Source organism: Caretta caretta, chromosome 3, assembly GCF_965140235.1.
Source record: "Caretta caretta isolate rCarCar2 chromosome 3, rCarCar1.hap1, whole genome shotgun sequence".
In the NCBI taxonomy this organism is placed as follows: domain Eukaryota; kingdom Metazoa; phylum Chordata; order Testudines; family Cheloniidae; genus Caretta; species Caretta caretta.
In genome coordinates, this window is record NC_134208.1 from 50270181 (window position 1) to 50298160 (window position 27980).

Sequence of the window (27980 nt, forward strand, 5' to 3'; positions counted from 1 at the left end):
TGGCAACGTGCCTAAAAGTTAGGCATTGCAACACCTAAATTCCTTTTTGGATCTACCCCTCAGATTACTTCAGTAATTTGCATTTCTAGCCTCCAACCACACCTAATATTCGTTATTTATCACCAGTGCATTGGCATGGTCTCACAGAAATCCTCATGGGAGAAATTTGGGTACCAACTTCGAGGATAAATACCTGTATCAAGATAAGGCCACTACCTGGACAATACCATGATGAGCCCCTGAACTGGCAAATGTTTTTTCTATCGATGCGCCTTAGGTTACAAAACTTCAGCAATTCAATATAAGGGAGGTTTTTAGTATTCAGCGCTCAGGGACTTGTTACAACATTCACACTGTTCAGTGTTCAGATGAAGGATTAACTGACAGAATGTTTTTTATCAGGAAGATTGAGGGGTGCATGAGGGAAATATGTAAGCAAAGAAAGTGCCCTGTATGTGTTTAGATAATTTTCTCTCTATAAATGAACTTGTTCCAAGGAAAGAAGGAGATGGGAGTTACATGAAGAAATTTGGTAACTTTTTGTTTAGGATGTTAGCCAAGTAATTCTATTCATTTTTGACTAATAAATAAAATGTGATACAAAACATTTGTGCTGCTGGGCAAACCATAAAACTAGTGGATAATTTCATCTATCTACGGAGCAAGTTGTCATCAAATGGGCTCAGCCAGCAAGACATCCTAAGGAAAATCAGTTTAGCAACCTCAGCCAGGAAGGACCTGGATGGGATCTGGAGTGAAAAGAAGGTGAAATAATACACAAAAGTATGGATTTATCAAACCTGTGTACTTCCAATCCTCTTATACAGACCTGAAACATGTGTAATGCTTAATCAAGACAGAAGGAGGATGAAGGCATTTCACATGGGTTGCCAGAAGCAATTATTGGGCATGTGATGGTTTGATTTTATCAGTAATAACGATGTTTTATTGAGAACTGGCCACAAGAGGATTTACATCTTCATTGTTCACCACCAGCTGGCACTTTTTGGTCATATAGCCAACCTCAGAGACAAAGTCCCTGCACACTGAGCCCTGAAGATCAGACTTGAGATCAAAAGAGGATTGGCAGCGGCCATCTGGTCTTCTTCACTAAACTGAAGAAGTGGTAGATACGCTGGAGGGTGGGGATAGGATACAGAGGGACCTAGAAAAATTAGAGGATTGGGCCAAAAGAAATCTAATGAGGTTCAGCAAAGACAAGTGCAGAGTCCTACAGTTAGGATGGAAGAATCTCATGTGCTGCTACAGACAAGGGACCGAATGGCTAGGCAGCAGTTCTGCAGAAAAGGAACTACGGGTTACAGTGGACGAGAAGCTGGATATGAGTCAACAGCGTGCCCTTGTTGCCAAGAAGACTAACGGCATTTTGGGCTGTATAAGTAGGGGCATTGCCAGCAGATCGAGCGATGTGATCTTTCCCCTCTATTCAGCATTGGTGAGTACTGTGTCCAGTTTTGGGCCCCACACTACAAGAAAGATGTGAAAAAATTGGAACGCATCCAGCAGAGGGCAACAAAAATGATTAGGGGACTGGAACACATGACTTATGAGGAGAGGCTGAGGGAACTGGGATTGTTTAGTCTGCAGAAGAGAAGAATGAGGGGAGATTTGATAGCCACTTTCAACTACGTGAAAGGGGTTCCAAAGACGATGGATCTAGACTGTTCTCAGTGGTAGCAGTTGACAGAACAAGGAGTAATGGTCTCAAGTTGCAGAGGGGGAGGTTTAGGTTGGATATTAGGAAAAACTTTTCCACTAGGAGGGTGATGAAGCACTGGAATGCGTCACTGAGGGAGGTGGTGGAATCTCCTTCCTTTGAAGTTTTTAAGGTCAGGCTTGACAAAGCCCCGGCTGGGATGATTTAGTTGGGGATTGGTCCTACTTTGAGCAGGGGGTTGGACTAGATGACCTCCTGAGGTCCCTTCCAACCCTGATATTCTATGATTCAATTAACCTGGCTGCACCAAATCAGTAATAACCCTGAGGAGCTTTTAGACACCTGGAATAAAGCCATACAACATGGCCATGGACATTCAGCACTACAGAGACTTGTTGTTTAAGAGTATTGTTGTTGTTGGTAACCTTCACTCACAGGGAGGATACAGAGAGATCTGGATTGCTTGGTAAGCAATATGTGTTTTAATACAGCTAAATGAAAATGTATACATCTAGGAACAAAGAATGTAAGTCATTTTTACAGGATGGGAGACTCTGTCCTAGGAAGCAGTGATTCTGAAAAACATTGGGGAGTCATGATAATTAATTAGCTGCAAAACTAATGCGATTCTTGGAAGCATAAACAGGGGAATCTTGCACTATGATCTCATCAGTTCTAAGTAGGATCAGGGCTAGTTATCCAGAGAAAATCTAGGATAATACAGGAAGTTGTGTTGGTGACTCAGAGGGTGAGTTCCCATGAATCACTACTGAACTAATGGAGAAAATGCTGCTGGAAATTTCACCATTTGGATGAGCTGTAAGACTCTGCATATCCCCCCTGGTAGCCATTCAAATTCTCAAGGGTCTTCAAATCAGCTCCAGCATGCTGGCCAGAGTTGCTGGTAATAGTCTGCTGGTAATAGTCTGATCACTTAAATTCCCCTCACCATTTCAATTGTATGTTTAGTATTCTTCATTTCCTGTCCTGAGATGCTGTGTAGCATGGTGTGCTGCTAAACACAAGCTCTATGATGTACAATATGTGTGTATAAGCATTTAGGAATCTTTCTAGATTAGAACTTTGATATAAATATTAAAACTTATTTGGAAGTTAAACATTCTGAAGAGAGAATGTTGACTGTGGGCTCTGGGAAGTATTTTTAAATATGAAAGATTGGAGTTAAAGTTTGCCTCCCCCTGCTGACAGAGCCTAAGAATCTAGGCTAGCATAAAGCACTTCACAGAAATTAAATCATCAAGTTAGGAACGTATCTTTGGTGAACACTGAAGAAAGCATGTCGCTTTCCCACAAATAGCAAACAGGAAAACCTTGGGAAAAATGCAACAGTCATTTGCTCTCTTCATTCACAAAGTGTGTTTTCTTTTTGAATTCCCTTCCTTAGAATCTAAACATCTGGAGACAACCCAGGCTCTAATGCAGTTCAAACAAAACATTGGAGTAATACATTTAACCTTCAAAAATAAAAATTAGACAGATATTGCAAAGTTAAATTTAATAATGTGTGGTGCATCTTCAGTGCAATCAGTATTATTCAAATGGCTGTATATAGTATCCTTATGTTCACCCTTGTGATTATCTTTGGGTCCATAGCAGTACTGTTAATTTTTTCTTTCTGTTGCTTTCACTGTGGAATTACAATAGTTTAACCATAAGCCTCGCTTTCTTTCTGCAATTCCCAGATTCAATATTTGACTATCAACCAAAGAAACATCAAAACCTAGAAAATATTCCATACTCCATTTCCTTCATTCTTTTCTCCTGCTTTCTAGTGCTATTTGTTAGCAGAAGATTTCCTCCTTTTGCATAAAAATCACTATATGAATGCAATAAATAAATAAATAAATAAAGCAATGACAGCAGTGGGATGGACAGTAGAGTTGAGGTATAAGTAAGCAGTCTTCTTTGCAGTTCTGAACTCAGTACCAAATCCTGCCCATATATATGTGCTGATGGAGAGCTTGACCCAACAGAACTGATGCTAATAGAAGGAAGCAGGGTTTGTGTGATCTTATGTAGAGGAATGATGGTTCCTCTTCTACTAATGTCTAGGTACATAACAGCACAGAAGATTTTTGGTGAGATGAAGAAAAAGGGAAAAATCCTTCACTATGTTAATTCATTGGCTACCCTCCACCATGGAGAGGAAGGATGGTCATGTAGTTAACGTACTAGACTGGGACTCAAGAGATCTAGATTCGGTTCTCAGCTCTGCCATAAACTCCCTCTGTGACTGTGGGAAAATCAGTTAAATTCTCTGTGCTTCAGTTCTCCATCCCTCTTATGGGGATACTATTACTATTACTTATCAGGGACTATTACATATCCTCATATGGGGTACTATTACTTTTTTCAGGGACTGTCTTACTTTGCATGTGTACTGTATGCGTGTGTGTCAAACATGGGACTGCTTTTTTTTGGGCGGGTGTAAATTATACAAGCAAAATTTCTGTAAATTTCCATCTGTACAACAGCTACAGAGTGTTCTTAGCTCAAAACAATGAGTAAATTCAAGCAGAAAATCTGTAGGCTAATTCTGTTTTTCAGCAAAACAAACTAAAATAGTGGTATTAAATATGAATATGGAACCAGACTTCACCTTTTATCTACAGTTCTTAGTTTTAAAAATAATGTAGAGCTAAATTCTGCTCTTGCTTCTACAAGAGTAAGTAAGCTCAGAATCAGGTCCATCATCTTTTCAAGAATTAGAAAGGGATCTATATGGAGACTTGTTGGCACAGTGATTTAGGGTACAACAGCTATTGAGCTGTGGAGAATGTTCTTCCCCCCTCATCTACAGTCACTTGGCTTGTGCCAATATTAGGAATTATACATAAACTACTGCAGAACTGCAGTTGAGTGAACTCAGACAGTTAATGTAAGAATGTGGATACAGGGTAACTTGTTCCATTTTCTCTGCAAGCTATTTGCCATTATTTGTCAGAAAATCTTCAAGTCTTTCTCAACTCAGTCATAAAGTTACAGATATACAGTAATTTGGTAATTAGGGGGAAAGCATAACACTAAGCCTGCATTCCCCATATAGCCAAAATTTCAATGAAGTCAGTGGAAGCTGTGTCCACAAGGAATACAGGATTGACTCCTATATGTCCGGCTTTTACACTAGGCCACAAACTTTGAAAAGTCAGCTTATATGGTATGATGTTTGGACAAATATTGTGCCAAGTTAGATCCAAAGAAAATGGTCTTCTTTCCCTGCTTAGTTCTAGCACTTCAATAATTCATCCTCTCTTTTTAGTCAATAACAGTCCAATCTAACTCATTAAAGTCAATAAGTGTCCTTCCAGGGTCTGTAATGGGAGCTAGATCAGACTTTAAGATTCAAGACCTCAACCTTATTCTCTTATTTTGATAAATATATTGTAAATGGCTGAACTAGCTGAAGCAATCTAGGAACCATTAGCAATTATCTTTGAGAACTTATGGAGGACAGACAGGTGGTAGAGGACTGGAGAAGGGCAATAGTGGATCATAGAGGATCCAGAAAATAATAGACCAGCCAGCCTAACTTCAATACCTGGAACAAGTTACTAAACAATGAGTGTGTTAGAACTAGAGGCTAATACGGTTACAAGGAATAGCCAGCATGGATTTGTCAAGAATAAATCATGCCAAATTAACCTAATTTCCTTCTTATAAAGGGTTATTGACATAGTGGATGGAGGCTGTGGAAACCAGTAGACACGATACATCATGGTTTTAGTAAGGCTTTTGACACAGTCCCACATGACATTCTCATAAACAAACTAGGTAAATGTGGTCTAGATGAAATTACTATAAGGTGGATGCAACTGGCACAACGATCATACTCAAAGAGTAGTTATCAATGGATCGCTATCCAAATAGGAGGGTGTATTTGGTAGAATCCTGCAGGAGTGAGTCCTCAGTCCAGTACTATTCAATATTTTCATTAATGACTTGGATAATGGAGCGGAGAGTATGCTTATAAAATTTGCATATGACAAGCTGGTAGGGGATGCAAGCACTTTGGAGGACAGGATTAGAATTCAAAACACCATGGACAAATTGGAGAACTGGTCTGGAATCAACAAAATGAAATTCAGTAAAGATAATTGAAAAGTACTTCACTTAGGAAGGAAAAATCAAATGCACAATTATAAAATTGTATAAACTATACCACTGGCTAGGTGGTAGTATGGCTGGAAAGGATCTGGGGTTATAGTGGATCACAGATTCAATGAGGCAATCATTCAATTCATGTGAACAAGGTTAATATCATTCTGAGATTTATTATCAGGAGAATTGTACATAAGACACAGGAGGTAATTGTCCCACTGTACTCAGCACTGGTGAGGATTCAGCTGGACTACTCTGTCCAGTTCTGGGCACCACACGTTAAGAAAGATGTGGACAAATTGGAGAGAGTCCAGAGGAGAGCAACAAAAATGATACAAAATTCAGAAACCCTGATCTCTGAGGAAACACTAATAAAACTGGGCATGTTAAGTCCTGAGAAAAGAAGACTAAGAAGGACCTGATAGTCTTCAAATATATAAAGGGCTGTTATAAAGAGAACTGTGACAAATTGTTCTCAATGTCCACTAAATATAGGAAAAGAAGTAATGGACTTAATCTGCAGCAAGGGAGAGTTAGCTTAGATATTAGGAAATACTTTCTAATGATAAGGGTAGTTAAGATCTAGAATAGACTTCTAAGGGAGGTTGTGGAATCATCATCACTGGAGATTTTTAAGAATAGGTTTGACAAACACCTGCCAGGGTGGTCCTGCCTCAGTGCAGGGAACTAGATTTGATGATTGCTCAAGGTCCCTTCCAGACGTACATTTCTGTGATTCTGTGATCAATATATACCTTTACCTACAATATTCAGGTTGATTCTCCTGTCCTGCCTTTTACAGGACACTAGTGTAAATGGTAAAATATCTTCAAACCAGCCAAAAAACCCTGAAATAAATAAATGGTGACCTTGCTTTAAAATGTTTTACAATATTTAATTTTTTTAATCACTGTATTTATTGTATAAAATAAATGAGAAAATTAATCTTTATTCTAATTTTAAATGCCCCATTTAGCAGTCTCATTTCAATTATATCAATATTTTACTATTCATATCACTAATGAGATTCAAGTTCTGATAGTGAATCAAACCAGTCTGACACCCTCAGAATTCTCAAATGAGAGTCATTTTGTTACCTCTTTTCAGTTCATTTCCTTTTACAGTTTGAAATGGATTTTTGGCAAATGTGCAGCTTAGAAACTAATATAATTTGTGGATAATATATAAGTCATTTTTAAAAATATATAAGTAAGTTAGCTATATATGAAAATGTACCATCTTGAACACTGGAGACTGTAATTCACTGTTTAGCCATAGAACATACAACAACTGGACATGCTTTCCAAGGTGTTTTCAACATGTCTGATTCCTTTTCTGGAATGACCCTTACACCATAGATGAGATAGAATAGTTGAATTTTCAACCTCAATCACCCCTTGAGCTCTCTGCGGAGGCTGCCAGAAAGGTAGTGCCTATTGTGATGGTAGTTTGAGCATTTTAGTTAGAATAATAGCAACTCTCTAATTCATAGGACAGATCAAAATGTTTATAAGTTTTATCTTTAACCAAGAGGCACAATGTTCAAAGACCTGGTAAGATCCACTCTTATGGACATAGGAAGTGCCAAGTTCACGGAGTTCTTATGAGGGATCAGATTTGATGGCGCTCATACTCAACACCATACTGTACAACCAAGGCACTGAATCAGGCCTTTGGAATGGATCCATTTATATTCTATTTTAATATGGTATCAGCTCTGTCATCTAAAATCATCCAGTCCCACATTAGGAATATGAATATGGACAAAAAGTATAGCCTGCAGAGATGACTAACTTTTACATAGTCTACACCATGCCTTACTAGAGAGATGGTCTTGAGGATCTCCAACCTTCCCATTTGCCATTTAACAGACCTCCTGTAAATATACAACAAATGTAGCAAATACAACAACTGTTTATATGGAAAACGTAATAATTGGAGAGAATTTAGGATTGTGTGCTGTCTTTAATACAATAAGTGTTATGCTGTTTTTGGAAAAAGGAAATCACAACATCATTTTAATTTTAATTTTTCTCCCTCTAACAAAGGTTCTGTTCCTACCTCCCACACTACTCCTCTGTGCATTCTTTCCAGTCACCTGGTTCCCTTGTCCCCTTGGAATACACTACCCAGTCACCTGATCTTCTTCTATGACTGACTTGTTCCAGTCTCTGCAGCTCTCCATGACGTTTTTTGATATAAATAAATGAAAAAAGGTCCTTTCCAGGTCACTTTGTTCATAATACTGATATAGTCTCATGCAAAATTGAAAGGGTTCATTAAGAGAAAAAAAGAACTAATCTCAAACTGTGTAACTAAAAGCTACAATGAAGATTCAGGAATTCAAATTTACACATTAAAGGAATTTAAATAAAAAACAAATCAGTGCTTCGGTAACAGCTTTTAAACTATAATACCCAAATATAGTGACGGTCACCTGTTTAACCATAATATTTCAAAAGGTTTATAACTTCTGTTGCAAGGGAGAGATTTCTGTGGCTGATTTGTACAGATTTGGCAGCATCTTTATGGTGGGAAGTGTGTGTTTGTGTGTGTGTGTGTGTAAGTAATTATTGTTCAATTATAAGTATATATATGCACAGCACAGATACCTATAACATGTCCACTAACTCACAGACAAATACACTAACTTCAAATTCATAATTGTTCATGGAATGTTTGCAGAAGGTTAAAATAGAATTTTGAACCTTCTTTCCTTATTTTATATTAAAATAAATACAGTTGATTTTAAATGCTTAGCAGCTGCTTTTATCTATTCATTTTAATTAATCAAAACTTAATTGTAAGATTTCAGAACTCCCTATTAAACTTTCAAAATAAAATAATGGAAAGGTTGAAAATGTCTGGCTTTCATCAGTTTCCTAAGGTGAGTGAGTGGGGGTGAGTGAATCTATTACACCTCTTAAATTGCGATTTGTCTAATTCCCTGCACTTCGTATTCAATTCTCCCTTAGCTTTCTCTCCACCTCCTTCTTTGAGTCATTATCTCCATCCTCTTTTTTTTTATATTAATTCCTCCTCTCTCACCCTTGCATTCTCCTTCATTTTTTATCTCCCGTCTCCTTCCTTTTTCTGTTCCTTTCCCCACACACACCCCCTTTAAATATATTTGTTACTGGTACCTAGTAAAATATCTTCCAAATAACTAAAGGTTCTGAGAAATAGGGAGAGGAGTAGATCAAGAAGAAGGAAGAAACCAGGGAGCATTGCTGCTGGTTTGCAATTCATTTCCATCTCCAGCTCTAGATTTTGTTGGGTTTGATATAGCTGCAGAATCACATTAAACTCATTGTCCTGGGTGTATTTCAAACTCATTCCTCTCTGCTTTTTCTCTAATTAGATTTCTCTTTCCTCTCTTACTGCAGGAACTTTCTACTTGAGTTAACAGTACAAATGGTTAACTGTAGAAATGTGCTTTCTTTTAACTTGGGTAAGAATGAAAAAACAGCCAGAATCTCACTCTTCTGCTGTCTACTCCAGGCACATTATTTCAGATGACTTGTACTCTTTAAGCAATAACAGTGTTTTTAACTGTGCAATAGATGTTTTGTAGTGCCACAGATTGGTATTGGGTGTACACACTACCATACCATGGTCTACTTGGCAATTTAATTCTTCTGGAAGGGGAACTAGGGACACAAAGTATAGCATCCGATGAAGAGAGCTGTAGCTCATGAAAGCTTATGCTCAAATAAATTTGTTAGTCTCTAAGGTGCCACAAGTACTCCTTTTCTTTTTGCGAATACAGACTAGATGGACTAGATGACCTTCTGGGGTCCCTTCCAACCCTGATATTCTATATTCTATGACTAACACGGCTGCTACTCTGAAAAGTATAGCCTGCATGTCTCTTTGTTCACTTTCCTTGTTGACATTTTTCATTGTAACCTTCAGAGCTCCTTGTTCTTTTCCCATAGATCACTAATTTATTCCTCACAGGCAGTTTCTGCAAATTGCTCCAAAATCTGGATTTATACAAGCTGAAGGAAGTAGGCAAAAAACTCCAAACACTAATATTAACAATAATTCAGAAGAAGTACCACAAAACAAAACTGAATCAAAAAATGCAAAACACAGGGTCACTTTGCAGTAGTAATAGCCTATCTGAATACCAATCAAAACCTTGCAGTGAAAATCAGAGTGGGGAAGAGAAGGGAAAAAAAATCTGATCACGGAAGGACAAGAATAATTGCCAAGAGCCTTTGAACACAAAAAGGTACATGAGCATCTGCACACACATTGCACATATATGCCTAAATCCAGACACAAACCATCAGGAGGATATGCCTTTCCATTTTAAAAATGTGTTTTAATAACCCCTAATAAGTTAAATACCAACACTGGGGAGACAATTGCATAAAATTTGGGGACCCTAGATTGCTTGGTAGTTCTTTTGTGCTGTACATATGTCAGAAAAATAGATATTATGTATCCAACATTATTCCTCTCTTTCATGCTGAAAAGTTGCAGAGAGATTGAGATGGAGGAACACCTGTTAAAATTATCCTTAGCTTTATCATAATTTATTTAGCACCCAAAATGTCAAAAGGGAATGCAGAAAGGCAAGTCGTCATTTAAAACAGTTTGGTACTGCTATTTGGTACTGGTATTTCACCATAGGAATGTAAGAACAGCCATACTGGGTGAGACCAGTGGTCCTTCTAGCCCAGGATCCTGTCTTCCAACAGTGGCCAATGCCAAATGCTTCAGAGTTAATGAATAGAACAGGGCAATTATCACGTGACCCATTCCCTGTGGTCCAGTCCCAGCATCTGGAAATCAGAGGGGTAGGGACACCAAGAGCATGGGGTTGCACACCTGATCATCCTGGTTAATAGCCATTGATGGCTATGGAGAAAGTCCAGAGAAGAGCAACAAAAATGATTAAAGGTCTAGAAAACATGACCTATGAGGAAGATTGAAAAAATTGGGTTCGTTTAGTCTGGACAAGAGAAAACTGAGGGGAGACATAATAGTTTCAAGTACATAAAAAGGGTTTTACAAGGAGGAGGGATAAAAATTGTTCTCTTTAACCTCCGAGGATAGGACAAGAAGCAGTGGGCTTAAGCTGCAGCAAGGACAGTTTAGGCTGGCCATTAGGAAAAACTTCCTCACTGTCAGGGTGGTTAAGTACTGGAATAAATTGCCTAGAGATTTTTAGGAGCAGGTTAGACAAACACTTCTCAGGGATGTTCTAGAAAATACTTAGTACTGCATTGAGAGCAGGAGACTGGACTTGAAGACCTCTCAAGGTCCCTTTTAGTCCTATGATTCTCTGATTTAAAGGACATGGTAATATCTAGGATTATTTTGTCTGGAATTTATGGTAAAGAGTTAAAGGGGATTTGACCAAGGTGTTTAGTATTATGAAGGATCCAGTCTAGGCCCCTCCCTGTACTATGCAATTCAAACTTGATTTGAAACTCCCAGTTTGTCTGCCCAGACCACAAAGCCCCATGATATATGCAGCCTCCTGAGGAATGCATTCTAGAATCAGTTCTGCTCCCTGGTGGCTACACTATATTCCACACCCTTAGGCCTTAAAGCTAACTACCTCCTCACCAACTCTTATATGGTCTCCATGGGATATGCCCAATCCAAGGGATGAAAAGAGGTCAGGGATAAGGAAGAAGGATGAATGTATACACTGAAATGTGTCTCCTTGTGCTCCTTTTTCTTCTTTCAATTCCAATGTTGTTTAGGTATGATTAGTCCTTACAATACACTAATAGTTTACATTATACACACTTTAGTAAGTCCCCTCCCATTCCTTTCTCTTCTTTCAAAAAAGTTTTTACTTTTCATATCTCTACAAAATGAATGAGTAGATGAAGAGTGTTAAGGGAAAGCACTAAACTCTTCCCCCTATTAGTGCCATTAACTGAGGGAGAGGGAATGAGCTTTGAAAATGAATACAATTAAAAATCACTCACTTTGTGCAGAAGACTTAGCCTTCCTCTGGACTGCGGTTGGGATAATTTCATTTCATTTCAATATAATGGCTGTTATATTTTTTAAAAATAGTATTTTACCCAGTCAGTATGCTCAACCTAGGGTACCGCTGCTGGGAGCACAAATCTCACATACTGTGTTTGCATTTTAATAAAGATTAGTCATGAAATTATCCAACAATTCCATGTTTATGCATTGTAACATAAAAATCAACACATCCTTTGCCTCAAGCCCTAAATTTATGCCCTCAGGTGTAAGGAAGGAATTGTTGTATTCCATTTACAGCACTACAGGTGTGGCTGAATGCATTAACTTATATGTGTGAGTTCCAGCTTTCTTCAGGAGCAAGTGTTGGTCACTGCTGGAGGTGAAATACTAGACTATATGGACCAATGAATGGCCTGATTTGGTACAGCAAATTCTGTGATCCCATATATGTAGGCTATGTATTGCCCAAAGGGAGAATGCATTCACAACTCAAGAATTTCTGATACCTTTACTCAAGCTCAGTTGCACCCTATTCTTCGAGTAGTCTAACTAATTTCAAATAGAACAACTCACAAAATCAAGCACTACTCAGTGTAAGAGTATCAGAATCTAGCCTTTAGGTATTACACCTATATTTTCCTCTCTTTGTAAAGACAATTTACTCTGTTTCAAAGTACATATTTTCTAAGAACAGAGATCAAATTGTTCTAAACTGCTTCTGACCTCAAAGGAAGCGGTTATTTTTGGTCAATTTTTTTCTCACTCTTTTTTTTTAAAGATAGACATAAAAATTGGCCTAACAACTTTTTCAGAGTCCATATAAACCCTTTCAGAGGCAGCTTCACCTGTGTCATTCTTTAACGGTTTTAGTCTGTTTAGTACTCCCTAAAGTGACTTATGTTCAGGGCACTCCTTGCATCGTATAGTAAAAGACAAAGATAATTTCTGAAACTGTTAAACTTTTGAGTATGCAATGTTTGGTAATGTTCATCCTGTTTTGAATAGCTAAGTAGTCCGACTGATATATCCCATTAAAAAAACCATGCTACAGTATAAAAGTACTTCCCTTTTCCTTGTTTATTATTCTAACCATTATATTTAATTTTCTCAGCCAATAGCACAGGATATGTATATAGTAATTGATTCATAAACCATTAAAGGCTATGAAGGAAAAACTCCCACTGACTTTAATGGGCTTTGGATCAGGCCCATAATGCCTAGCACATTACTACACTTTAGAAATAATATATAATAATATTATTTAACTTGCACTACCTCCACTTGTTTCTTTTCATTTAATAAAAACAAAAATGTAGATCAATCATGAACTTAGGCAAAATGTTAAAGACTGACCTAAAATCATTGTTTGCAATGAACACAAAACTTTTAAAATGCTAAGGATAATTTGCATGGTTTCTTAAGTTAATTTTTTAATTATTTACTTTATTTCCAGGGGCAACAAAGTAAATGATGATTAATACAAACTTCCTTCTTTGTCAACTCAGATATCCTCTCACCTGATGTAAACATCAGCAAAAAAAACATAAAAATAAAAAAATCACACACACAAAACACAAAAAACAAGGAGCACAACAGCAGAAAAAGTGACTGTAGATTATATTAATGTATGAGTTTGCTTTAACATTTATATTGATTTCATTTTAATTTAAAACTATATTTAGACAATGTGAACTAATAAACTCTCACTGCTGCTGTCATAAATATAAAGGGAAAGGTAACCACCTTTCAGTATACAGTGCTATAAAATCCTTCCTGGCCAGAGGCAACATCCTGTTACCTGTGAAGGGTTAAGAAGCTCAGCTAACCTGGCTGGCACCTGACCCAAAGGAACAATAAGGGGGACAAGATACTTTGAAATCTTGGGGGAAGGAAGGCTTTTGTTTTGTGCTCTTTGTTTACATTGTTGTTCTCTCTTGGGACTGAGAGAGGCCAGACAGAAATCCACCTTCTCCAACACATCCTAATCCAAGTCTGCAATATTGCAACCAGTATAGGTAAGCCAGGCAAGGCTGATTAGTTTATCATTTGTTTTATGTGAATTTTCCCTGTGTTGAGAGGGAGATTTAGTCCTGTTTTCTGTAACTTTAAGGTTTTGCCCAGAGGGGAATCCTCTGTGTTTTGAATCTGAATACCCTGTAAAGTATTTTCCATCCTGATTTTACAGAGATGATTTTTACCTCTCTTCTTCTTACTTTTTTTTTTTTTTTAATAAAACCCTTCTTTTAAGAACCTGATTGATTTTTCCATTGTTCCAAGGTCCAGGCGTTTGGGTCTTTGATGATTTTGTAACAAATTGGTAAGGATATTATTTTCAAGCCTCCCCAGAAAAGGGGGAGTGTAGGGCTTGGGGGGGGGGATATTTTGGGGGAAGATGTCTCCAAGTGGTCTCTTTCCCTGTTCTTTGTTTAAAAGGCTTGGTGGTGGCAGCATACGGTTCAAGGACAAGGTAAAGTTTGTACCTTGGGGAAGTTTTTAACCTAAGCTGGAAAGAATAAGCTTAGGGGGTATTTTATGGGGGTCCCCACATCTGTACCCTAGAGTTCAGAGTGGGGAAGGAATCCTGACAGCTGCTAAGACTGCAGATATCATTTGGCTAAAAGCTTATTATACACTACTAAATAAAAATTACAGAAGTGTCTGAGGCCTAACTAAAGTAAATCACAGAATTAACCAATAATATTTCACATCTTCGATAAAGATATGATCTTCATGTCATTAGACATTACAAGGGAAAGTAATTTGCATGCAGTGACCTTATTATTGCTCCAAGATTCATATTAGAAATATATATTAATGATCCAAACCACCTTGTTATATAAAAAGCAAATTAATTTCCAGGGGTCTCAAAATAAAATACTGTTAGTTGTACAGTAGACCCAATACATTAATCTAGTAGGAGGCAAAATGCAAATATACTGAGCCAATAATTGTGATGCTGGCTACAGCAATTACTGCAGGCTTGTGTCAATGATAGTAGTAAGGCTCAAGGGATGTGGAGGCTGTATGACTTCATAACTGTTGAATGGATGGCCCTGGTCATCCAAACAGCTCAATGAGAGTGAGCCTATATGGAGCCCAATTTATTTGAATCGGGCTCTGGGCAAGCTCAGGGTCTGCTCCATTGGAACAATTTGCAGGCATGGGCCTACACTGAGACTTATATGAAGGTCAGTGTAACTCAGGAACCACTTAGTGCCAACTGGCATAGAATTTTACAGGTAACCCTTGGATCACCTACGTGCACAATAATTCGCCCCAGGGTGGCATGTAAGATCTCTACCAAGAGCCAAGAGCCCACTGGTCATCATAATCTTATCTATATTATGTATGAATAGATAATATTTAAGAAGTTATGCCTCTATACTGGAAATGATGTTCTTAAATCCTTGAAGTTAAAGACAGATCACCAGGAAGTGACATGCCTCTGACAAGTTCCATTCAGCCAGGGTGGGAGGAGGGTAACAGATGTTTATATCACTTACTGGTCATTGTGTGTCTCACAATCTAAGTCTATTTTCATATGGAGTTACAACTAAGCAAGATGGCAAAATCAATAAGAGATCATGAAATCTACGGGAAGAAACACACAGCAGGAGGATGTATGGTTTATGAATAAATATCAAAGGATTGTGTTGATATCTCTGGGGTTGCAAAGAGACTCATAGGATTGTAAACCTAGGGGACAAGCTGGCAGCATCTTTGTCTCATGAAAAATAGGAATAGAGCTAGACTTGGCTGAAAAATGCTGGAAGGACTTTTAGGTGAGCTCTGGTTCATAAGACATGTAAGTACATAGTTAAATAAGTCTACGTTCTAGAACATAGGTTATGATTTTTTTTCTCTATGTAACCATTTTTTCCAATATTTCTACTTGCTATCATTTGAATCACTCTGCTTTATTAAATAAATTGTTGCTTGTTTTCACTATAAACATATCTAAGTGCTGTGTGTTTAGCTGAGCAAAGATCTGAGATGGAACTGGTAATCTGGAGTGCATGGTTTCTTTGGGAGCAGCGAAACTGTGAGTGTCCAGTGGAACAGGGGCTGGACACTTCAGAGAGATGTGCGGAAGGCTGGAACATGCCTATCACTAACCTGTGGAGAGGTGGGGCTTGGGCAGGCTGAGAGGGCAGTGCTTCTGATACTCATGGCTGATGGAGTCGTGGAACTGACCAACAGCAGACATAGACAAGAACACTCAGACAAAGGGCAGGTTGCAGTGAAGTGCCTCACAGCTTTGCGTAGCCCTGAGAAGCATCACAGCCAGATCTTCATGTAGTGTAAATTGTTTTATCCCCACTGGCTTCAGGGCATCATTTGAAAATCCGAGGCTAACTGTATTGTCATGAAATATAGAACTATCATTCTAGATATAGAGAGAAATTTCCAATGGGGGCAGGTATTTTTGTTTTGACTGGATTTTCTTCCCTTGGGTCTTTGTACTCTTTGTGCTACAGGTGAGCATGCAAGTGTCTTTTACATCACATCTTGCAAGACATTTACACAATCACACATGCATAGCCCATGCAATATTTGAGTTATCTCCAGGCAATTTTTATTTGTCTCTACACTGATGGTCTGACTGAGTGTCCAGTTGCTGACAATCTCTTACTAAAAATAATGATAATACTGTTGTAAGACAGAAGTTTTTTAAAAAGCAAAAGATGATTTAGTAGCTTGTATGTTGCTATAGGTCACCTACATTTACACATCATGAATCACACAAGCATGTTTTCATACATATTCATAGATATTTTAATCATCTTCATGTTTGTTTATATTCATGCAAAAAGTTTTTTAAAAAAAAACACATACATCACATCATGTGCTGCTCACTTAGAGTCTGTGCAGCACCTGTCACAATGGGGCCCTGGTGCTACTGGCATACAAACAAATATTATATATGGAAGGTGCAGGGTACAGCTCAAAAAGTTTTCTTACTGTTTTATTGGTAGGTAAGATATTACTTGTTTAAAACAAGTATTAACTATTCATATATACTAATGGGGAATATCACATTACTAGAAGCAGTAGTATCTTATTTATCTGTAAAAAAAAGTTAAACTACAACCAAATTACAGTACAATCTATCAATACGAGCCATCAAAGAGCCTGTTATTATTCTGACTTTTATAATAGGTGGCTGCATAATCAAGTATAATAAATAGAGAGAAACTCTATCTCAGGGACTTGGATTTTACTGGCTGATAGACCAGGGTACGCAGCCACAATTAGCATAGGTTTCACTGTATTTAAAGCGGATTAGGTGATATTATTTTAATAAATGATTTGAATTTTGGGGAACTATATTGAATAAATTATTACAGAACTGAATATTCATGTTTCACAAGTTTTTCTAATAAAACATTTGTGAATATTTTCCCCATCTCCAACAGTCTGATCATGATTCATAGATTCCAAGGCCAGAATGGACCTTCTGTATCACACGGAGCATAGAACTGCCCCTAAATAATGCTTAGAGCATACATTTTATAGACATCCAATCTTGATTTAAAAGTTGACAGTAATGGCAAGTTCATTGTGACCCTTGCAAAATTGTTTTGATGGTTAATTATTCTCACTGTTGAAAATTTACACCTGGTTTTCAATCTGTATTTGTCTAGCTTCAATTTCCAGCCACTGGATTGTGTTATACCTTTCTCTGCTAGAGTCAAAGCCCACTGTTAAATATTTGTTCTCCTTGTACGTATGGCTAATTATTCTCACTTAAAAATGTATGCCATATTTCCAGTCTGATATAGGTGTCATCTCTACAGGAGCAGGATAATGATCCTGAGGAAGGACTGTGTTGTGGTGAATGCACTGGACTGGGAGTTAGGACACCTCAGTTCTATTCTAGACAGTGCTACATATTTCCTGTGTGATTTTGAGTAAGTCATTTAATTGCTCTGTGCCACAGCTCCAAAATTGAGATAATACTTCATCCGTCTGTTAAGAATGTAAGTTCTTTAATGTAGGGATTGTCTCTTACTATTTTTATCGCAGTGCCTACCACAATAGTTGGGGTTCCAGCAGCATAATAATAGTACTCTCTAATTCTGTTGGATGCTGATTGCCATCAATCTTTGCTAAGTTAAATGGAGTTTGTGTGTGCTTAGCACTGACACTATCTTGTCCCCAGACTTTAACTACATATGCATGAACCCCTTCTCTATTTATGGAAAAAGACATTAAGGGGAGAATATATAATCACATTTTAAATAAGTTATACACAATCAAAAAGATGTATAATGTTCTTTAGAAAAGTTGATGAAGAAACAAAATGATTTTATAATGCAATAAGTTGCTTTACATGGAAATTGTATTTATGGAGTGTTTATCTCTTGTATGCCTCTCTAAGGATTCCACAGAAGCTTGTCTACTCTCACATCCAGGTGTTAGCAAGTGACATCAAAAAATCACAGCACTTTCAAGTCAGAGTGAATGCTACAGGCTCTTAACTTTGAAGGAAAAAAAAGAGAGAACATTACAGTACTGTGCATTTAATTGAAATCAATTGCCAATCAAGAAGCATGATAAACAGTAATTAAAAAGAGTAGCTGGCTGCTATGAAGATTTTCATATATTATTTTCACACAATCAAAATCCAGAATCTGAGGCCATGGCTCCAAAACAGACATCCCATAGAAACTCAGTAGTATAGGAAACCTTTTACAGTGATCCAGTGTTGTTCTACCTGTGAGGCATCCAGATGAATTTATGTCTGTTATACATTCTTCCCTTCTAAAGGAAAATCTATGGCACTTTTATAGTCAGTAGTAACAAGTACATTTGTTCCTGCTGCTTTATCTGTTGCTCTCATACTTTAATTAAACTGTTTTAATAGTAATTTTATGTAAAAATCTAAAATGGATCTCTAGAAAACTTGACAGATAGTGTTTTGAAGGTTAATATCAGGTATCTGCTGTGAATCCTACATTAGCAGTCTCTACAGCTTCCAGAGACAACTTACCTTTGTCTTTTTAAATATTCAGGTACACTTAACCCCAGCTATACTCAAAAGAAACCAGTAAAGTATTAATTTACTCAATCTCAAAAGTTGTCTGAAATGCAACTTTTGCATGAACTGCAAGCTCAGAAATGACACTTTTTTATTTGACTGTGCTTTGCACTTTCAATTATACATTTCATGTGTTCTCTCTCAAATGCACTCTTTCAGTAGATACTTCCCCCTGCTGGAAAAAGATCAAATTGCATGGTGCAAGAAATATGCCCCTTTGAGCAATAAGGAATTTAGATTCATCATCTGCAAATTAGTATACCAGCTGTAAAAACTATTGTGATTGTTTCTGCAGCAGCAAGATAGGTATTATAAGTATATTAAATGTGTGTCATTATACACACTGGACTTCCCATTATCAGACAGAAGTACTCTATGAAAATCTAGATTCAGTAACTTTATTCTCAATCAGTAAACCATGTATTTAAAAAGACAATATGAAGGCTGCTGACCTAAGAATTGTTTTAAGTGCTAGCATAAAAAGTTCTAAATGCTTATGAATTTGCTTAAAGACATATGGAACTTTGGAAAATTATTCACTTTCCTAGATTTTAGGGTAGTTTACATTTGTGATGTAATATTTTAATAAGCTCATTACAGGTTTCTTTGTCTTAGTTTCATTTCAGATTTGGATACAGAATCTTGATTTATGCTTCATTGTCACTACTTCTCTTTTACATTTGTATCCAATTTAGACCATCTTTTAAAGAATCAACAATATATACAAGAAAAAGAAATAGAGAGCACAAGGAGAGTTTAACTGATTGTACTACTTCTGTTCTTGAAGTCCTCTTCAATAAGGCCTGTAGTCAATAACTAACTACATAGTGTAGTAAGAATGATAAAGTTTTAAAGTCTTCCTAATTAAGTAATTTAGCTGTCTTGAAATGCAGAAAATGTAGTTATATCACAAGCACTGATGATATAATGAAGACCAATTTGTGTCAAGGCAATACTTTAGATCACAGTACAAACCTAAGAGAAATGCATCAAGTCCTTAGTGAAATGATGTCATGAAATTGATATGCCATACAAAACAGAAAAGTCAACTGACAAAATGCTGCATTATAGATATAGTAGTGGATTTAGCTGTTATCATATAAACTGAAACATGATACTTAAACATGGAAAACAAGATGTAAGGAGTTTAATGAGAACCTAGCATCTGTCTTTGTGTAAATAAAATAAGGAACCATATAAAAGTCCTACCTAAAGAACCTACCCAATTGCAATACCTCATTTGCTCATTTTAATTACAAATCATTAAAAGACAGGCATTTCCAGTACTGAAAAATAAAATATACACCTTCATATATATAAATACAATTCTCAAAGCTGAAATTTGCCAAAATTAATGTTATAAGTTACTCCATACAATAGCTAGCAGGAGCTATTCCTGAACAAGCTTGAAAAAACTATTGCTAATAAAGCCGGGGGACAACATGAATCTCCCTATATAATAAATGTTCTCTGCCTTACTACAACAAACATATAAAACACAATCCATACTTTGCAAAGCAACTGGTCGTTGGTTATTTCCATGTACAGTAGACACAAGAGAGGGAATAACATCTTCCACAGTGTTTCATGGTCAGCGATGAAATTCTGATTTCCTTTCTAGTGTTCAATATTTCTACAGAAACCTGTGAGTGACGAGCTTAAAGAGCAACTCTGCACTTGAGAAAAGCTGCAGAAATACAGACTATAGTTCCTATACACACACTCTCTCACTAGCAATGTGCTGATCACAATTTACTTTAAATGCCCCCCACCCCCCATCTTTCCCACTTCAGAAGTGGGCATTTCTGTGAACGCTGCACTCTCTTGCTCATGTCACTGCCTGCGATGGCTAAGCCGATTAGTCATTCCTCATCCCGATAGCAAGTCTCAAGAATCTTTGCTGGTATCTCTCCCATCTGAAAGGTTTGGTCCCTCAAAAAAAAAAAAAAAAGGTGGGGGGGGGGCAGGTGGGTTGCCATCTGCATGCCTGCTCCAGGGCGCGGAATGCCTTGGCTGAGTCCAAGGCGAGGCGCAGGATTCCGGTTGCTTGTACATGGCAGCACACGTCCCCTGGCTAAGAACACAGCAAGGCAGCGTGAAAGAGGCGAGACACACGCCAGGAGGAGCGAAGTCTTACCTTCAGCCAGGAGGCGCATTGCATGAACAAAGGACGGGTCCAGGCTGTCCTTCTCTGCCATCAGCTCGGGCAAATATTTCTCCTGCTCCATACTACCGCTGCTGCTGCTGCTCTGCACTTGGGACCGTCTGCCTGCCCTAGGTGCTGCTCGGATGCAGTGGCGTGGTGGCTTGGCCGACTGCTTATTGTTGCCTAATTCCCTCCCCCCGCTCTGTGCACCTGGGCTCTCTCCGCTCCGCCGGCACGGACCTGGCCTGAACTCCACCGGGGTGCCCTGCCCTGCGCTGCCCCTCACAGCCACCGCGCGCTCCGTGCGTGCCTCTGCTCCTTCCACTGAGGTACAGCCTGGTCCCAGCGGCCTTAACTAGAGAGGCGGGAAGAAGCCCCCCCCGCCCCGCACCCGCGCCTACCTCCCCACCCCGCTCATTGGTGGCTGCGCGCTGGAGGGCGGAGACCCGCAAGGCGGCTGTGAGCGGCTGCTGGCTCCGGCCCCCGCTGCCGGGGCGGCGGGCGAGGTGCGGGGGCTGCGCTCGCTGGCCAAGGTGCTGAAGCAGCGGGCAGGACGGAGCCGCCTGGGCCAGGAGCTGGGGCCGCAGCACCCAGAAGGCGGCGGCGGGGGGGGGAGGAAGGGGGAGCGAGCGAGGCTTCCCAAGGCTCCCTCACACCCGCAGCGCGACATAGGACGATTCCCAGGGTCGCTCTGAAGCCCTGGGTAGCCCCTGCCCTCCGCGGGCTAGGCTCTGGGGGAGCCCGGGTGGTAGGTGTCCAAGCGGGGGCGGGGAAAGGATTTACAGCAGCAAAAGCGCTCCCCGCCCTTTCGTCCCACACTCGCGCATCTCCCCGCGCCGAGTCACAGGAGGGTCGGGGAAGTTTGACTGAGCCCAGCCGCCCTCTTCTCCCAGGAACTTTTTGCGGGTGCCAAGGGGATGCGGCACCTGGCCCAGCTGGGCTTAGCCCAGAGCCCAGGAAGGGGGAAGAGACGGCGGCTTGGGGAGCTGTTACCTGGGCGAGAGCAACTCCCTTGAGACTGCGAGCGGCGTGTCAGGAGCAGGGCGCGCGCGGCTGCTTAAACAGGGCACAACCCGCGGCGTCCCGGGGCTCGTGAGCACAGCGGGAGGGACAACGCCCCGGAGATACCCCGCGGCGCACAGGGCAAGAAGGGGAAGGCGACGCTTCCCTGACAGCGGCCCCTAAAGCTCCCGCCTTCGAGAATGAAAGCGGCTCTGCGGTTAAAGTGGCTGCAGCAAGAGTAAATAAAACGGAATGTATTGTCACTAGAGATGAACATTAAGTAAACTAGAGTTTATAGTAATTCACCCCCTCCAAAAAAATTATTCGTAAACAAAACATGTTAATACATGGACAAAGATCCCCGGGGCAATTTGAACCCGAGTTAAATTGCAAAAAATGACATTTTCTCAACACTCCTGTGTCTGCTTTTGCTCAGCGTCTAGGTGTAGCTCCCTTTACTTTTGACTTAAAATATTCTAATTGTATCAGTCAAATGACCAAACACCCTGGGTGTACTAATCCTGTTGTGGAGTGAGAGAAAGAGGAAGCAAATGTAAAAGTATGGACTGTAAATCTGTCAGCATATCCCAAGGGGTTCTGGAGTCATTATAACCACCATGACCGAGAAATTTGAGCTACCATGGCATCTATACTGCAAGACAAATGCAAATAGTGTTTCCACACCTTCCCTGCTATGTGTTCATAGTTGAGGGATTACACTTATTTACAAGAATATATTCAAAATGTCTCTCTGGCTCATGTGTTATTGTTTCGAGATTCTTCTTGAAAATTTTGAATTCATAGAGTTTGATTCAAAACACTTATGAAACAGGTCATTCACTGATAATAGGACTGTGTCAACCAGGGTGAGTGATCCAATCAGACTATTTCAGATTGAAAAAAGAAGGAGGGGGGAAGAGAAGATGAGTTCTTCTCTTTTTAATAAATAAATAAATTAATACATAATAACAACAACAGCTTAGAACTAGATTGTGAGCCCCTTGCTTCTGTTGGTCACTATATACCCCAAAAAGTAGTCTTTGATTAGTTTATAGACTTATGGAAGATGGCATTACAGGGTTAATGCTTTATCTAAGAATGTCACACAGTATGTATAGCTATAAGGACTTAAATGGCTTAGAACAGGGCTAGTCAATAAATAGGTGGGCCACAGGTCAAATCCATACCACCAGGTGCTTTTGAATTCATCCTGCATTTATTATCGTTGTTATTTTTTGTTCTTTTTTGGTGTCTGAACGTTGACTATACCGTCCTAAAGAATAATTGACGACCCCTGGCTTAGACCTACCCTACTAAGAGACCATCTTTCTCCTCATGACACATTGCCACCTTTACATTCATTGGAAAAGTTCAAGCTGGATTCTCCTGATTCAAGAAAGAGAAAGAGGGGTGGTATCAGGGGGCCTTCAGTGCTAACCTATGTCCTCCCCACTCTGAAATAGCCCTGGTCTTTTAGCCTTTAGGACACACTGCAGGAGTGACATAGCCAGTGGGCTGCTGCAGAGGGTAAGTTTTGTTGGGAGTTTGATCTGTAATGTAGAGGAGTTGTGTTCTGCTGGCTGTTCAATTTTACTTGTTCCATGTAATTTATGGAAGGGCACCTAAAGCCTTGATGAGATTAGTCTTTGAACTTTTATACCACTCTAAAGTGACCTCAGCCAGTAAGAGCTTAAATCACATTAACTTTCAATGATACTTAAACTGCTAAGTCACTAAGAGGCTTCTGAAAATTTTACTTTAAATCTCATTTTAAAAAAAATATTTCATGAAAGTCTGTCAGACATGACATACAGATTTCAGATGACATTTTAATCATGAGGTGACTGCTTTGCTAGTTAGGAGCTTGGATGTTTGCTATATCCACTAAAAATCAAAAAATGTATTTTACATTTGTTTGGTTTGTTGTTTCAGATTAAGCAAAGTGTTTCTGTGTTTTAATAAGTCTAATAAAGGAGAGATCACAGCAGACCTCTGAAAGAAGCAGAGGCTCTAAAAGATCAGCAACAATAGTTTAATACTTTGAACACCAGTGCATGGATTTACTATCCCCTTACACTCTTGTATTGATAAGAGAGTATGTTAAACCACCATCCTTACTGGTGAAAGCTTTATGATTACCTATAAGTGGCAAAAATGTAAAAAAAAAATCTAATTAAATCATAAAAAGTGTCCACCTGCCCTCATGTTTTTTTGGGGGAGGAGGGGATGGGGGGGCTGTAAGGAGGGGGAGTCAGTATTAAAATTATAAATTCTTCTTAGATATGTAAAAAAGAGTTTTCTACTTGCAGTTTAATGTCAAAAAACTGTATAAAAGGGGAATCATTTGAACGATTACAGCTAGAGATAAACATTCCCCACTTACTCTTAACAAGAAGCATTACTCCAAAGTAAAACTGTGATGACACTGATTGATCCTTGGCACACCTACCCTGTTTTAATTTCCTGCCCCCGGGCTTCAATTCTTGAACTCAAAGGACAGCATAGGTGTGTATATGTCTGCATGTCTCCAAAGCTTCTGGTTACGTATTTTAAAAATTAGAATTAAAGTTCCAGAAGTCCACTAATAATATATAGCAGCATTAGCTACCTAATTAGATTGTCATTAGAAATAAAAGAGTTTTTAATTGATGGCCTCCATTTCTGGGTGTCAAATTTTAGGGCCAAAATGTACACTCACATGTATCTGAGAAAATATACAGTCCTAGTTGTGCAGACAAGTTGTTTGCCTGAGTAGTCACATTAAGGCTTGTCTCTCTCACCAACAGAAGTTGGTCCAATAAAAGATATTACCTCACTCACTTTGTCCCTCTAGTCACGTTAAAGTCAGTCAGTTTGACAATTTAGCTCACTAGATTTACTCATGAGCATGTTCACAGGATCAGGGCCAGCTCCAGGGTTTCTGCTGCCCCAAGTTGCAAAAAATCCCAAAAACTTGCCGCTGAATGGGGAGGCGGAATCCTGCCCACCGACCATGGAGGTGGAGTGATGGTGCGGCCACTGAATTGCTGCCAGCGACCAAAGAAGAGTCGCGTCCCTGCTGCCGAATTGCCACCAAGCATGAAACGCGCTGTGACAGAGCGGCTGCCAAATTCTTGCTGCTGCCGAGGGCACATTGCTGCCCCAGAGCCTGACATCCTGCCGCCCCTTTACATTTGCCACCCCAGGCATCTGCTTGGTTCGCTGGTGCCTGGAGCTGGCCCTGCACAGGAACAGTCCCTTTGATACTTAAGGACAGATATGTTAAAGGTATTCTGCAACTGCAACTCCTATGACCCTAGTCTTTTTTCTGGGCTCCTGAATGGACTATGGCTTGGGGGAGGAATCAGATTTAGGTGTGTCTCATCAGCTGTGTGAGTCTTCACCCTTTTACCCAATCTTTTTCAAGATTCCAAGGCCAGAAAGCACCATTGTGATCATATAGTCTGATCTCATCATGACTAGGACCCTACCAAATTCATGGTTCATTTTGGTCAATTTCACAGTCACAGGATTTTAAAAATCATAATTTTCATGATTTCAGCAATTTAAATCTGAAATTTCATGATGTTGTAATTATAGGGGTCCTGACCCAAAAAGGAGTTGTGGGGGGAATCACAAGATTATTTTAGGGGGGTTGCGGTACTGCTACCGTTACTTCTGCACTGCTGCTGGCAGGGGGGCTGCCTTCAGAGCTGGGCAGCTGGAGAGCGGTGGCTGCTGGCCAGGAGCCCAGCTCTGAAAGCAGAGCCACCCTCAGTAGCAGTGCAGAAGTAAGGGTGGCATGGTATGGTATTGCCACCTTACTTCTGTGTTGCTGCTGCTGGCAGAATGCTGCCTTCGGAGCTGGGTGTCCAGCCTCCCAGCTCTGAAGGCAGTGCAGAAGTAAGGGTGGCAATACCATGAGCCCCTGCAACTTTTGGGTCAGGATCCCCAATTTGAGAATTGCTGGTCTCCCCTGTGAAATCTGTATAGTATAGGGTAAAAGCACACAAAAGACCAGATTTCCTGGGGGAGACCAGATTTCACAGTCCCTGACATGTTCTTCATAGCCATACATTTGGTAATCATGACCCCTAGATTTTTTTCAGAATCAATGCCTCCGAAGGTAGAATCTCCCATCCTGTAAGCTTGGACTCCATTTTTTGTCCCTACATTTGGGATCAAGGTGGAGTGGGGCAGCACGACAGATGGGAGCAAGGTGCCTTGCCGAGCCCCCGCCATGATTCTTCACTAGTGCCTCGTATAATCCCTTCAGTTTGGGAGCTACGATCTTTGTTTATGTAGGGCCCAATTCAAAGCCCATCGAACTCAATGGAAAGACACCTATTGATTTCAATGGATTTTGGATCTGCTGTTTACTATCTTAAACAGTGAAAAAATCAGAGATATAGAACAGCCTCATTAAAAAGTGTATCATTATTTGGTACTTTTCTCACCATATCAGCTAATACCATATTCCTTGCTGTCACCTTGGTCACTACCCAGACAGCTTCCACATTGCCTTCATTCCTCAGCCTAGGCTCACCCTCTGAGTCTGCCCCCTCTTTGCTGTTACTCCCTTTTATATCCTCCCAATCACAGAGCCAATTGCCCCATTAGCCCAGCTATCTCTGCCCAATTAGCCCAGTAATCCCCAAGAGAAGTTGATTAATTATCTTCACTTAAACCTGAACTCTTCACAGTGCCCCAAGCTCAGTGACTGGAGTGATACTAGTAGTGCTATGCCACACTTGCAATATTCCTTATATGCCCACAGCTCCAGTGGGATTTGATGGGAGTTCCAGGTGTGTACAGGAATGCAGGATCATGGTGTTAATTTATGTGATCTGTGTCACAAGTTCCCAGTATACCAAAAACATGCATCAAATGAAATTATCTACAGTACAAGTCTATTTAACATTTATAGTGCTTAATATGCTGAAATGAAGAAATAACTGAATGGATGACCCATCATAGGCACAATTAATGGAAATACAATTTCCCTGCAAGGCACATAAAAGCAACAATCCATAACATAAATGAAGCCAAACGAGTTTTGATTTTTTAAATCCCAAAAGCCAAATGGTAAGTCACCAATAAAAGGTAGAAAATCCTTAAATAAAATTAATTAGACCACAAGCTAGAAAGGCTAAACACACACAGAAAAAAAAATAGTCCAGAATGCCTGGTCACTCTCCTCCATCACACTGATGATTCCACCATTGTCAGCCTGTAGAGAAGACAATCTAATTTTTGACACAATTCTCTCCATTTTCCACCACAATCAGCTGGTCACCAAATCCTACCCCTTGCTTGTTCATTCTCAAAGTTTCATTTTCCTTTCTATCTCTGCCATCTCTCCGCTAAACTATTACAACCTTGTTCTTGCTGACCACCTTTATTCCCACCTGATCCCCTGAAAACTGCCAAACTGCTGCGATGGGAATCTTCATTGTATACCTTTTGATCATATCACATTCTCCACCTTTACCTCCACTGGCTTCTTCTAGATTCCTACATCAATTTCATTCTTCTCATCCTTACCTCCAAAGTTCTGTACTATTCTTTTCCAGCCCACATTTCTGCTCTTATCTCTTTCCACTTTTCCTCTCACTCATTTCACACATCATGTCCAATGATTGCTTTTATATCCTTTTTCTACTCTCTTACAGGTGCTCCTTACATTTGCAACACCCATTCCATCCAAGTATGAAAACTACCCACTCTGTTTAAATTCCTCTTCAATACCAAAATCTTTCATAAAGAATGACAGTCATAATCCCAATTAAGTCCTATTATCTAACAACTTGAACATACATAAGCCTGTACTCCTCTGTTATGAGCACAGTGGCATGGTGACATTTTTTTGGATACCTGATGCTTTATGTGCCAATCTACTCTTTATTTTTAAACTATAAACTCCTCAGGGCATGTATATAAAATGACATTTTAGTATGCAGATTTGTTTCCTATGTTTATTCATATCTGTTTACTGACAAAAAGTTGTGGGAGGTTTTTTTGGTGTGTGCAGGTTTGTTTGATTTTTGGCTATT

At 39.5% G+C, this 27980-nt stretch overlaps 1 protein-coding gene across 4 annotated transcripts in view; it reads right to left on the reverse strand.

The window, feature by feature from the left end:
• KHDRBS2 (KH RNA binding domain containing, signal transduction associated 2) overlaps positions 1 to 21305 on the reverse strand; it is a 641322-nt gene extending 620017 nt beyond the window's left edge. For 2 of the 4 annotated variants that reach the window (XR_007355926.2, XM_048845206.2), the window contains exon 1: positions 20938 to 21303. Coding sequence is in view for 1 of the 4 variants with exons in the window: in XM_048845206.2 (XP_048701163.1) it covers positions 20938 to 21028 (91 nt within the window). In the remaining 3 variants the exon portion in view is untranslated. Of the gene's footprint in view, positions 1 to 20937 lie in introns of all 4 variants that reach the window. The other 2 variants (XR_007355927.2, XR_007355928.2) reach the window with 2 other exon arrangements.
• Between the last annotated feature and the right edge of the window lie 6675 nt (positions 21306 to 27980).